The sequence below is a fragment of the Schistocerca serialis genome, chromosome 1 (genome assembly GCF_023864345.2).
Source record: "Schistocerca serialis cubense isolate TAMUIC-IGC-003099 chromosome 1, iqSchSeri2.2, whole genome shotgun sequence".
In the NCBI taxonomy this organism is placed as follows: domain Eukaryota; kingdom Metazoa; phylum Arthropoda; class Insecta; order Orthoptera; family Acrididae; genus Schistocerca; species Schistocerca serialis.
In genome coordinates, this window is record NC_064638.1 from 423,690,244 (window position 1) to 423,703,492 (window position 13,249).

General features: G+C 40.9%; 1 protein-coding gene across 1 annotated transcript in view; it reads right to left on the reverse strand.

The window, feature by feature from the left end:
* The window catches only part of LOC126472131 (telomerase-binding protein EST1A), a 353,124-nt gene that overhangs the window by 106,379 nt on the left and 233,496 nt on the right, over positions 1-13,249 (reverse strand). Inside the window, exon 14 of the mRNA XM_050099913.1 lies at positions 4,265-4,410. Within this exon, the coding sequence (XP_049955870.1) occupies positions 4,265-4,410 (146 nt within the window). The remainder of the gene's footprint in view (positions 1-4,264; positions 4,411-13,249) is intronic.

A 13,249-nucleotide genomic window follows, 5' to 3' on the forward strand; every position in this document is an offset into this window, starting at 1 on the left:
TGGTTCCATCAGATTCACCTGGTCCTACTCCAAATCCCATGCCACTTTCCTTGATGTTGACCTCCACCTGTCCAATGGCCAGCTTCACACGTCCGTCCACATCAAACCCACCAACAAGCAACAGTACCTCCATTACGACAGCTGCCACCCATTCCACATCAAACGGTCCCTTCCCTACAGCCCAGGTCGTCGTGGCAAACGAATCTGCTCCAGTCCGGAATCCCTGAAGCATTACACCAACAACCTGAAAACAGCTTTCGCATCCCGCAACTACCCTCCCGACCTGGTACCGAAGCAAATAAGCAGAGCCACATCCTCATCCCCTCAAACCCAGAACCTCCCACAGAAGAACCACAAAAGTGCCCCACTTGTGACAGGATACTTTCCGGGACTGGATCAGATTCTGAATGTGGCTCTCCAGCAGGGACACGACTTCCTAAAATCCTGCCCAGAAATGAGATCCATCCTTCATGAAATCCTCCCCACTCCACCAAGAGTGTCTTTCCACCGTCCACCTAACCTTCGTAACCTCTTAGTTCATCCCTATGAAATCCCCAAACCACCTTCCCTACCCTCTGGCTCCTACCCTTGTAACCGCCCCCAGTGTAAAACCTGTCCCATGCACCCTCCCACCACCACCTACTCCAGTCCTGTAACACGGAAGGTGTACACGATCAAAGGCAGAGCCACGTGTGAAAGCACCCACGTGATCTACCAACTGACCTGCCTACACTGTGACGCATTCTATGTGGGAATGACCAGCAACAAACTGTCCATTCGCATGAATGGACACAGGCAGACAGTGTTTGTTGGTAATGAGGATCACCCTGTGGCTAAACATGCCTTGGTGCACGGCCAGCACATCTTGGCACAGTGTTACACCGTCCGGGTTATCTGGATACTTCCCACTAACACCAACCTATCCGAACTCTGGAGATGGGAACTTGCTCTTCAATATATTCTCTCTTCCCGTTATCCACCAGGCCTCAATCTCCGCTAATTTCAAGTTGCCGCCACTCATACCTCACCTGTCATTCAACAACATCTTTGCCACTGCACTTCTGCCTCGACTGACATCTCTGCCCAAACTCTTTGTCTTTAAATATGTCTGCTTGTGTCTGTATATGTGTGGATGGATATGTGTGTGTGTGCGAGTGTATACCCGTCCTTTTTTCCCCCTAAGGTAAGTCTTTCCGCTCCCAGGATTGGAATGACTCGTTACCCTCTCCCTTAAAACCCACATCCTTTCGTCTTTCCCTCTCCTTCCTTCTTTCCTGATGAGGCAACAGTTTGTTGCGAAAGCTTGAATTTTGTGTGTATGTTTGTGTTTGTTTCTGTGTCTGTCGACCTGCCAGCACTTTCATTTGGTAAGTCACATCATCTTTGTTTTTAGATATATATTTCGTACGTGGAATGTTTCCCTATACGAACAACATTTAAAGCGAGTTTTACTTCCAAGCCTTTCGTCTGCTTTCGTGAAACCATGACGCGCAATTTGTAGTGCCAGCACTGTAACTGGCAGGCGTGCCTTGTCCCCCCCCCCCAACGGCTCCTCTCCCCTCGCCAGCCAATGCTTGCTTCCTCCTCCCCCTGCACTCCCCTCACAACTCTGCCGTCTTACAGTTAACACGCTGTAGTTCATCCATATAAGGTAAGGCCCAATACAAAGTCAAATTTTTGATTCAGGTTTCCTGTGACTAACATTTTGGCAACTTTATGTATCTTTTCCTTGTAAATCAGTGACATTATAGTACTGAAAATTGGTGTGCAATTACTCAAAACTATAGTGAAACAGTCTTGGAAAGAATTTTTCATTTACTACAATAGTAAGAGAACAGCCATAAGCCCTACAACTTTATTTGTTTGTTTGTGTTTTTTAAGCTTTCAGGTATTCAAATTACGTCCCCAACACAATCAGACAAAACTTTTCATCCCGTCTGGCAAGTCTACTCTGAGCTGGTGTTCTGGATGACTTTCCTGAACTCTCCCCATTTCCTAAACCTTTCCTGTTCTTTTCCTTCATTCATCTTTTCCTTCCTCTACAACCTTTCTACTAGAAAGAGCCACTGCCTCTGAAAGCTTACACATTACTTAGCCTTTATATATGTTTTCTCCTGCCACCACTTGGTGGGTGGATTTAACACACAAACTTACACAGAGCGGGGGGGGGGGGGGGGGGGCTGTCATCTCCGAGCAGCAACAGCATGTTTGCAAGTGCATCTCAAGTAAGCAGTGATGTTTGCTATGCTATGGTTGATGTCTTTCACTTGGCATTGAAGTGTTGCTACATCGGCTATCCACTCAGTTAAAGGCAACGCGCAACCATGGTGGGTCACTTCACAAGTGCTAAAATGCTGCACATGTAATGCAATGTTGGAAGCTGTTGCCATCAAGTGTGGTGGGGCCATGAGATGCTATGTCCACAGGTCATTTTAAATGACCAATGACTGTACTGTGGGTGACAACATGTATTGTAGCCCTGAATTTACACTCATGTCCTAACCTAACAACAACCTCTTGATATGCAATGTACCCAAGAAAAATTGTGGTCAGCAACTCGCAGCATTATCATGCTCTCTTTGCTTACAGCTTTCAAAGCTGACTTGTACAAGCAATTAAAGACAAAAAAATATTCAGTTTCAGCTCCTAAAGTGAACTGTAACTTCTCACTTTTCTTACACGAGCTTATGCAATACTGACCAATGAGCAATCCTGGATGGAACTCATTTGCTGCTAATAGGCAACACATGCAGATCCCAAAAGGAAGAAGAATGACAACATGAACAATAAGAGCAAAGAGAAAAAAGTCAATACAATGATGAAAATGATACAACAAAAGATTAAAAATAAAAAATTAGATTCAAACCAATTAATGTAAAATGTCAATTTAGTGGATTTAAAAAAGTAAAAAAAAAATTATAACCTGCAATATTATAACCCACATACCTTTATACAGTGGACTGTGCTGCGGAAGAGATTGAGTTTATGTTGTTACATCTGTGTTTATACAGAAACAGCAGCAGCTTTTAATCTCTGCCTTCAAAAGGTTTTGCACTATTTCGTAAGAAGTTTACCTACTGCAGGCCAATCTCGGTGATGATAACTGAATATCCAAACACAATGTGAAGAACAGCCAGACAAGGAATTCGGATTTGACTATTTCTCGTGACAGTTTGGCAACAGCGAATGGTTCAAGTGTGACTTTGAGCACTCTGATTGGAGGAATACACTTCCAACATATGAAGTATCCTCCAGGTGGAGGAGGGGGAGGGGCATCCAGGCAGAGGAGGGGGAGGGGCGTCCAGGCAGAGGAGGGGGAGGGGCGTCCAGGCAGAGGAGGGGGAGGGGCGTCCAGGCAGAGGAGGGGGAGGGGCGTCCAGGCAGAGGAGGGGGAGGGGCGTCCAGGCAGAGGAGGGGGAGGGGCGTCCAGGCAGAGGAGGGGGAGGGGCGTCCAGGCAGAGGAGGGGGAGGGGCGTCCAGGCAGAGGAGGGGGAGGGGCGTCCAGGCAGAGGAGGGGGAGGGGCGTCCAGGCAGAGGAGGGGGAGGGGCGTCCAGGCAGAGGAGGGGGAGGGGCGTCCAGGCAGAGGAGGGGGAGGGGCGTCCAGGCAGAGGAGGGGGAGGGGCGTCCAGGCAGAGGAGGGGGAGGGGCGTCCAGGCAGAGGAGGGGGAGGGGCGTCCAGGCAGAGGAGGGGGAGGGGCGTCCAGGCAGAGGAGGGGGAGGGGCGTCCAGGCAGAGGAGGGGGAGGGGCGTCCAGGCAGAGGAGGGGGAGGGGCGTCCAGGCAGAGGAGGGGGAGGGGCGTCCAGGCAGAGGAGGGGGAGGGGCATCCAGGCAGAGGAGGGGGAGGGGCGTCCAGGCAGAGGAGGGGGAGGGGCGTCCAGGCAGAGGAGGGGGAGGGGCGTCCAGGCAGAGGAGGGGGAGGGGCGTCCAGGCAGAGGGAGAGGGGCGTCTGGGAGGAGGGGTGTGTCTCACAGTGGGTTGTGCTGAGGGGGAAGGGGTGTGTTGTGTGGAGTGGATGGGGTGTGCTGGGGTAGGGGAGCTAGGTTGTGTGGCTATTTCCTTTATAACAAGTAACTCTCTTGCAACGGAGTATGAAGTTATCTTTGTTTGGTATGTACTTTTACAACTCTCATTTCTTGCCTCTTTACATAAAACTAAATCTTAATAACCATCCTTACTGTTGTTTCCTTTTATAATTAGCAAAGCAAATATATAAGACAGAAAGATCAATAAGGAATATAGTATTACTTGAGTGTAACACTTACCTTTGAGCTGTGTGTTTTCAATTGCGAACATATTGAGTGCCAGCAACTGTAGGAACCTATTGGCATTGAGTGGTACTGGAGAATGCTGTAAAAGTGCTCGAAACTCCCGCAACATCTGAACTGCCGATTCCTGGAATGTTTCCATCCTGCAAAAATGTATTATTCACCTTAAGTATTAGGAATTATGGTATGATCTTAAAGATGAATATACATTATGAAACAAAACCTTACTTCTAGATAAGTATGCAACATAATATTTTTGTCAATATATTGTATGGTTATGTGTTTCTTTCCTCTTTTTTTCCAGTTCATTTAAGACTAATTTTGTTAGGTTTTGTATGACACTGTCCATTTAGTGACAACACTGAAGACTCTGAGTTACACATTTTACTCAAGTATGATGATGAAGACAGTTATCAACAAAAAAAGATACTTTAAAAGTAAAATAAACTCTAGTATCTGTATTATAGTTGGCACAGTGTGATATAATTTGGAAGAAGGGTAAATTCCTTCACAGGACTGTAGGCAAAGATAATGAAAGTCAGTGTAAATGTAAATTCAGATGGCAAGATGTTATACAAATGAAACTATATGGTTCCACAAATGTTTTCAAGTCTCAAACTTCTATGATATATACATCCAGACTGAAACCTTGGTAAAGATTTTCATTTGTCACTTCATTCTGCATATATAGATGATGTACAGTCAACTAAATAAAACTGTTCTCACAACATTATAGACGGAAGTATAGGGTGTTGACAGTGATCGTGAAATAGGAATTTAAACGACAGTGCTAGATGCAGTCTGAACTAGCTGTTAGCATGACTAAGCAAGTAAATCATGGCTGAAGTGAGTGATTATCAGTTGGTAAAACAGAGATCAGATGTGCCATTGGGCTAATATTTTTTTATCCCCCTCGTCACATCAGGCAACGGCCTTTCTGTAGCAGGTTCTCTCATCGTGATAAGTACAACACTAGTGTATATTATTTGCAGTCTTCAAGAGAACTATTGTAGTATGAGCTAATAAAAACTGTATCGCTCACAAAATTTAAAACTAACTTTATCATAGTTATGTTAGGGGCTTTCCTTTTATAGGATCGAGAGAATATGATTATTTTGAGGAGAAAGTGAATTTAGATGAATCAGAATTCTTGCAAAACTTTATCTTTTAGGTAGCTTGTATTTCAAATGTAAGCAAGAGTAAATAATCGAATAATTATTCAGTTTCCTGGCATAAATAAAACTGATAATCATTAATTTTTCCTGAAATATCACATTCAAATGTAAGCAAAGGCTCAACAGCAATGCTTTTGGCCTTTTATTCTGCAACACTAAAATTCATTCTCTCATTAAACTTTGAACACCATCAGGTCCAGATTAAGTTCTCAAAGAAGTAACAGTCTCTATACATAAAACTCCTATGAGGAGTAAAAGACAGAATGAGAAAGCAGATGTAGCAGAAACAAATCACTCAGATGAAACTGAATAAGAGAGAATAACTGTTTAATAATGAGCTAATAAACTCTGGCATCAACGTAACATGAGGGTCACTCACAAAGTAAGTTCCGTTTCTATTTCTATCCACGGCAGCACTATGATCGCAGTTCCTACCAAGCACGGCAGTTACTCTGACTCAAGGAGAAGATATGTACGCCATTTTCAGATCGCTCCTGCCTTCGTGCGCTTTGTAGTGGTTCTTTATAATGTCAGCTGTAATTGAAAATGCTGCCGTGTGTGGAATCAGATCTGTGATTTGTTTTCTAAATGCAAAGAAAGTTAAACCAAAGGAAATTCATTGGCAAATCTGCGAGGTTTATGGACAAAATGCTATGAGCGATTCAATAGTAGAAGATGGGTCAGACTGTTCAATGAAGGACGTGATCAAGTGCACAATGAAGAACGAAGAGGTTACTAATGAAATGGTTCACACAATTGAAGAGGAGATTAAGCTCAACTGTAAGTTACACTTAGTGCCCTTGCTATGGAAGTTCCACAAATCTCACGATCACTACTTCATGAAATTGTTACTGAAACACTGAAATTTTGGAAACTTTGCTCACATTGGGTACCCAAAATTCTTACTGAACAACAGAAAAAACAATGGATGGCCAGTGTACTTCAGTTTTTGACACACCACAATGAAGAAGGCAATGGTTTTCTTTCTCGGATAGTCACAGGGAATGAAACTTGGGTATCTTACGACACCCCTGAAACAAAATGGCAATCAATGGAATGGATGTGCACCATTTTTTGGGACAGAAAAGGCATTTTGCTGATTGACCACGAGGTCAAACAATCAATGCACATAGTTACTGTGAGACCATTAAGAAATTGCTCGGTGCAATACAGAACAAGTGTCGAGGATTACTGTCAAAAGATGTTTTTTTTTCCACGATAATGCCCGACCTCACATGGCGAATGTGACCAAACAACTCTTACAGGAATTTCACTGGGATGCATTTGATCATCCTATGTACAGTCTGGACCTCACTCCTAGCGACTTTCATCTCTTCTTACATCTACAATCTGTCCTTGGTGGTCAACACTTCAACGAAGATGACGAGCTGAAAGAACATGTTACTACATGGTTGAGATGAAAGGCGTAGCACAATCAATGGAGTCAGAAGCGAAGTTTTTGTTCCTGAGAAAGAAAAAGAGAAAACACAAGGAACTAAACATTTCAGTCATTCATTTGATTGAGGACAATGTTCAGAGTTGCAACCTGAAGAAGAAGAAGAAGACACTGAATGCATATTCTGCAGTGGTACTTTTTCTTAAAACTATAACAGAAAAATGGACATAGTGCTTGGAATGCTACCCTTGGGCTCCCAAAGAATGTTAACTTGAAAAAGAGCTTTCTTATGCCCTGATAGCACTTTTTTAGTGCAATAAATGTAGAAAATGTTGGAGAGCCAGTAAAAAAGAGAATTCTATTGTTATTGTTTTTACCTGCACTTATATTGGTTGATACTAAGGGTTGTCTCTGATTGCCTCACTTTAGGACACCATTTCTATTTCGATTCGAATAGACTTGTTTATGCTTTTTCTCAAATTTGCACTATTAGGTGTTGATAGCACGAATTCAATAAATACAATTTAAAGTAAAATGAGTTCACCTATAATTCCAACTAACATACATACACTTACATCAAATGTTGTAACATAAAGCAGAGTAATGTGAGATGGGGGAAATTTCAAAGAGGCTAGTATGAGGTTCATCCGCCACTGCCATGGATTACCTGCCTCACTGGATGAGGCATGAAGGTGGTCAGCCTCCGGAGATACATCCCATTGCCACGAGACTTTATCATGTACACAGTGCTACATCCCACAGTTGAGTCAGGTGCGCAATGGGCTGTTGTCAGCCATGACATTTCATTGAGCCTCATAATTTTTTCATGTGATTCAAGTCTGGCAATCAAACAGGCCACTCGACCAAATCAACATCAGCCTGTTGCGAAAATTATTTCTGAATGATTCGACTCATGCAAACAGGTCACTGGTGCTGCTAGAATTGAATCACTTCACTGGGATAGGGCACCCACCCACTCAGCACCACAGTATGTTTCGTGATGTACACATACTGATATGTGGCAAGTTGACCATAAAATCTATGAAGTATTCCTGACGCATCTGACGACATCTATTCCCATCATGAGACTGTGATGCATCCAACTTGTGGGTATTGCGCCATGTACTGTGTTCCGGGTTGCCTGTAAATCATTACCAGACCCTCGTTCAATGAGCTGAAGATTGACTCATCTGAAAAGATGATGTGATGCCAGTCACAAACTACATCCAATTCAACAAAAGCAAGCCTGAAACAACTGATTTATTAATTTTTTAAAGTACCGGTGCCCTCTGCATGAAATCACTAATGCATGCTACTTCAAGACACAGACATCTAGTGAATAACTGAAGTACTTCTATGAATGAAGTGCATTGTAGCAATCACTTACAGAGTTCAAAGTAATAGGTGGTGTGGAGATTGTGCTACATGATAATAAGATATTGTGAAGTGTTTCTTTTTATAGTGATCTTACTGAGGAGATCACTGTCAGTGAAAGTAGTATACCTGAAGTTATTGTAATGTAGTTTCGATTTTGTACTACTGCTATTATGAGTGGTTTCCAAATAAAACTACTGGAGCAGTATCACCTGAAATTTATTAAATTTTGGGCCCACTTTTGCTCGTTATTTAGGACGATAATTTGTTTCAGGCATTATGATTTCGTGAAAGTTTTCAGATGCGTGATTGTGTCTAGGAAAAATGCAAAATTGCTTACAAATGTTTGTCAGGAAATGACAATGGTTGAAAACTTTATGTTGCAATGGCTCAAAGATGAAATTACAGCCTTAAAACAATTGATTGTTTGCTTTTTGTCAATTTCTTCTTATTCTCATTGCTTATTATGATGATAAAGATCATTTTTGTGAAATACAGTGGAATCTTATTAGTATCTTCCTCATTATTGCATTTTGCTGCATAGTACGTCCATTTCTGGGAACTCCAGTCCCAACTGCATTAAACGCTTGTTAACTCAGCTCATTTATATGTTCTCCTTTCCCAAGTAGTGCATCCAAATATGGCAGTGTTTTTCATTGCCAGCAACTATGCACATCACAAGCTATGATAGAAATGACCAATTTGATACATGGAAATACAGTACAGTAGGGCCATTCCACATCAAAGAGACCAATAATAAAAAGTGTCCCCATGCGACCATCTCCAAATCTAATCAAATTTGATGTGAAGATTATATATGGTCTTTGATGGATATACACCAAATTTCAATTCAGTATCTTCAGTGGTTGAATTTTTAGGGACTTTTAAGGACAACCTATTCACCTTTGCATCATGTATGAGGGTGCAGATGTGCCTAGTTTGCTAGGCTTTTTTTTTTTTAGAAGCTCTAGCACACATTTAGTCATTTGCTTTAACATACATTGGCAACTTTCTATACTGAATAACACCACGCCAAAAATTTGGGATTTAGGCCAACTAAAGCCTCTAAAGTGTCTAAAAACTTCATTGTGCTCTTCTGAAAGCCAAAGTTTGACAGACCACTGCTACTTTTCTTATGAACCAATCACACCATGACTTCAGAAGGTTATTCATTCCTATCTATTATGCCCGTATGTGGGTCAAATTTAACTAACATTGGATACCTAGAAGAAAAGATGTGCAAAGTTGACCATAATATTCTGCATGCAAATATTAGGATATTTTTGAGGGAAATACCTCAACTGTGTCTTGTTCAATACTCCTCTTCTTACCATAGCTGGAAACAGCATGCTTTAAGTTTTCAAAGCTACTTTGTTTAATTTCTGGACCTTGCATATTGATGAGTAAGAAAACTTATTCAAAAGTGGGGAAAATGGACTATCGGTAAATACAAAAAAATTGATACAATTTTGAAGTTGTAAACCAAAAAATATGTAATTGCAGTGTCTTTTAATAGTATAAGATTTGCCTGCACTTTAGGGAATGTAACTGTGCTAATAAGTGTTTTTACATTATTTTACAGTATAGAATATAAATATAATAAAACCTCAGAAAATGCTCTTAAGATCGTAAAATCTAGATGATCATAATGGAATGTTATGTTGTTTAGAACATTTTAACCCTACAATGCATAGTAGTGTATCTGTGCATTGTCACTCAGTTTCCAACGACATTATGAAGCAGCAATAGCTTTTTAAGGCTCTATCCTTGCAGCAGTGATCCTCTGTTGAAATACCACCTTTAATTGTTGCTTTCATTATTGGAAATTTTCAGTGTGGCAATCTTCTGTGAGGTGTAATCTTTGGTATTGATGTTGTACAGTCTTATTACTGAGTACTGACTGTTTGAATAATCAATAATCATTGTTGTAGCTGAAGGTAAGCACTAAATCAATATGTTTTGATGGCCTAATTTGTATATTTTATTTAGAAACAAGACTGAATCTTCTATGCTTCAAACCTGGATATTCATAAGCTTTCAAAATTGCTTGTTAGAGGTTAATAAACTATTGTATAAAATGAACTACGAGACCCCCACACCCACCTACTTTGATGATTGTCGTAAGTCATCACCATTCTATTATGAGAAAAGTCAACTACAATCAGTTAAGGAAATGTCAACAATGGGCAAGGAGCTTCTATGACGAAGGTCTGGGCTTGAATTTAATGCATATGCCCACATTTGTCCATTCCATAATGTCTTGTTGATGACAAAATTTCATTTCCTGCAAAAGACTGGCTGCAACTCATTTGGTAAAGAAAAAGTGTAACCTAGAAGACTTTAACAGCAGTGACCATTGCAATGCCTGATAGGTTGAAGTTACTGACTAATGTTTTTAAACCTGATCAGAAAATTTGTACCAAATGTGGACAAGAAATGGACCAGAAAGAATCATCCCAACAGGATAAGCAAGAATCACCGTCCACTGAAGACATGGATGTAGTTGCTTTACTGCTAATACTTCATTATCATCACTTGGAGAGTCACCATTAAAGGTTCAATGGATCAGCGAAAGGGATTCAATGGGATACATGAAGCGCAAAGTTCTGAAAGCCCAAGATAGCATTACTACGGTAACTGTCACAACTGTTGGCGTGAGTCACATAGATATTGCTCAAATACAAACAGAAGGGTGCCAAAAATTTAAAGATATGGATACAAGAACTTAATATGGTCCCAAACAGCTGGACTATTGAAAAAACGGCTAAAGAATTTGCTCTTTCAACTAAAATGGAGAAGAAGTCGAGGAAACTAAAGATAGAAGATGGGATTTTGGCAACAAGTGCAAATGGGAAAAAGCTCAATGATAAAGTAAAACAAAATGTCCTCAGTGTTTTGAAGATGATGAGTTTTCTTGTTTGTGCCCAAGCTAACAGGATTGTGCTGCAGTAAAAATAAATAATAAAAAGATTCAAAAGCAGAAACATCTGCTCCTTTGAAACCTGAAAGAAATGTTCATTGCTTATTGTATGCAATATGGAAATCAACTGAGATTCTCAAAATTTTGTAAGTTCTCCCTGAAATGATGTACTGCAGTTGGCACTTCTGAATCACATTCAATACGTGTATGTGTAATTCATCAAAATGTCAAATTAATGTTGGCTTCAGAAACATCCATCCAAGATGACTACAAGCTTTTGAGGGAAAAAACTGTATGCAGTTTGGAATCAAAAGATTGTATGCTGCAATGGTGCGTGGAATGTCCAGGAAAAATACAACAAGAGGCTTTTCTCGAAGATGATTTAAAAGACTATAACCCTGAAGAAACAATGTAATACCAATACTATATCCATACTGACAGACACACACTGGAGACATGTCAGAGAACTGTTGAAGATTACTGGTTTAAGGAGCCATCCTTTGTGACAAAACACTAAAGCTTATACCTTAAGCAGCTAAAAAGAAATCATGCAGAAAATGAATTAATTATATTGATGTATTTTGCTGAGAATTATTCATTTGTTGTTGAAGATGCTGTGCAAGGATTTAATTGGGGGAATAGTCAGGCCACACTACATCCATTAGTTATCTATTTTGGTGACAAAGAATGCCACAGTACTAGCATTTGTATGACCAGTGACTGTCCCCATCATCATACCATTGCTGTCCATGCCTTTCAAATAAAGTTAATAGAATATTTCACATGGACAAGAAATGTCCTCATCAGCTTTATGCACCCACATGGTTGTGCTCATTCCTTGCACTGGCCAGCTGCTAGAGACACCAGTTGGATTCCTGAGCAACATATTCATGACTAGAAGCACAATCACCATCATCATCAGGAAGACAAAACACTTTTGCTCAACCTATCCTTGACAAAACTGTAGAACTATTTGATCAAAAATGGAATGACTCGTAAGTGTTTTTTGTTTCGCAAATTAACTGTGTTGTGTATTACACTTGTTTGATGGCATATGTTAAATTAATGTTTGAAACTGATTTATATACTGAAAAAAAAAATTACTTGTGGGACTTAATGAGCAAAATATTTCACTTTTCAATCTTCTCGAAGTGCTAAAATAATAACTTTTGAAATGTATTCTTACCCAGCAATACGCTAGATCCAGAAATTGAACTACGAGGGTGAGTCAAATGAAAACCTTAAATATTTTTTAAAATATTATTTATTGTGCAGAAGTGGTACAAAGCTGTATCTCTTTTCAACATAATCTCCCCCACACTCAATGCAAGTCCTCCAGTGCTTACAAAGAGCATAAATTCCTTTAGAAAAAAAATTCTTTTGGTAGTCCACGCAACCACTCGTGCACCGCGTGGCATACCTCTTCATCGCAACAGTACTTCTTTCCTTCCTTCGGGTCTTTGAGTGGTCCAAACATACGGAAATCACTAGGGGGCAAGGTCTGGTGAGTATGGTGTATGAGGAAGACACTCAAAATGCAGGTCTGTGATTGTTGCACAGTGTGGGGCCTTGCATTGTCATGTTGCAAAAGGACACCTGCTGACAGTAATCCATGTCGCTTTGATTTGATTGCAGGCTGCAGATGATTATTAGGAGATCTGTGTATGATGCACTGGTGACAGTGGTCCCTCTAGGCATGTAATGCTCCAAAATGACGCCTTTTTCATCCCAAAAGAGAGTCAGCATAACCTTCCCTGCTGATGGTTCCATTCAAAACTTCTTTGGTTTTGGTGATGAGGAATGACGCCATTCCTTGCTCGCTCTCTTCATTTCCGGTTGGTTGAAGTGAACCCAGGTTTCGTCCCCAGTAACGATTCTTGCAAGGAAGCCATCACCTTCTCATTCAAAGTGTCGAAGAAGTTCTTCACAAGCATCAACACGTCGTTCTCTCATTTCAGGAGTCAGCTGCTGTGGTACCCATCTTGCAGACACTTTGTGAAACTGGAGCACATCACGCACAATGTGATGTGCTGACCCACGACTAATCTGTAAACATGCTACATTGTCATTCAGTGTCACTTGGCGGTTTTCCTTCACTATGGCTTCAACTACTGCAA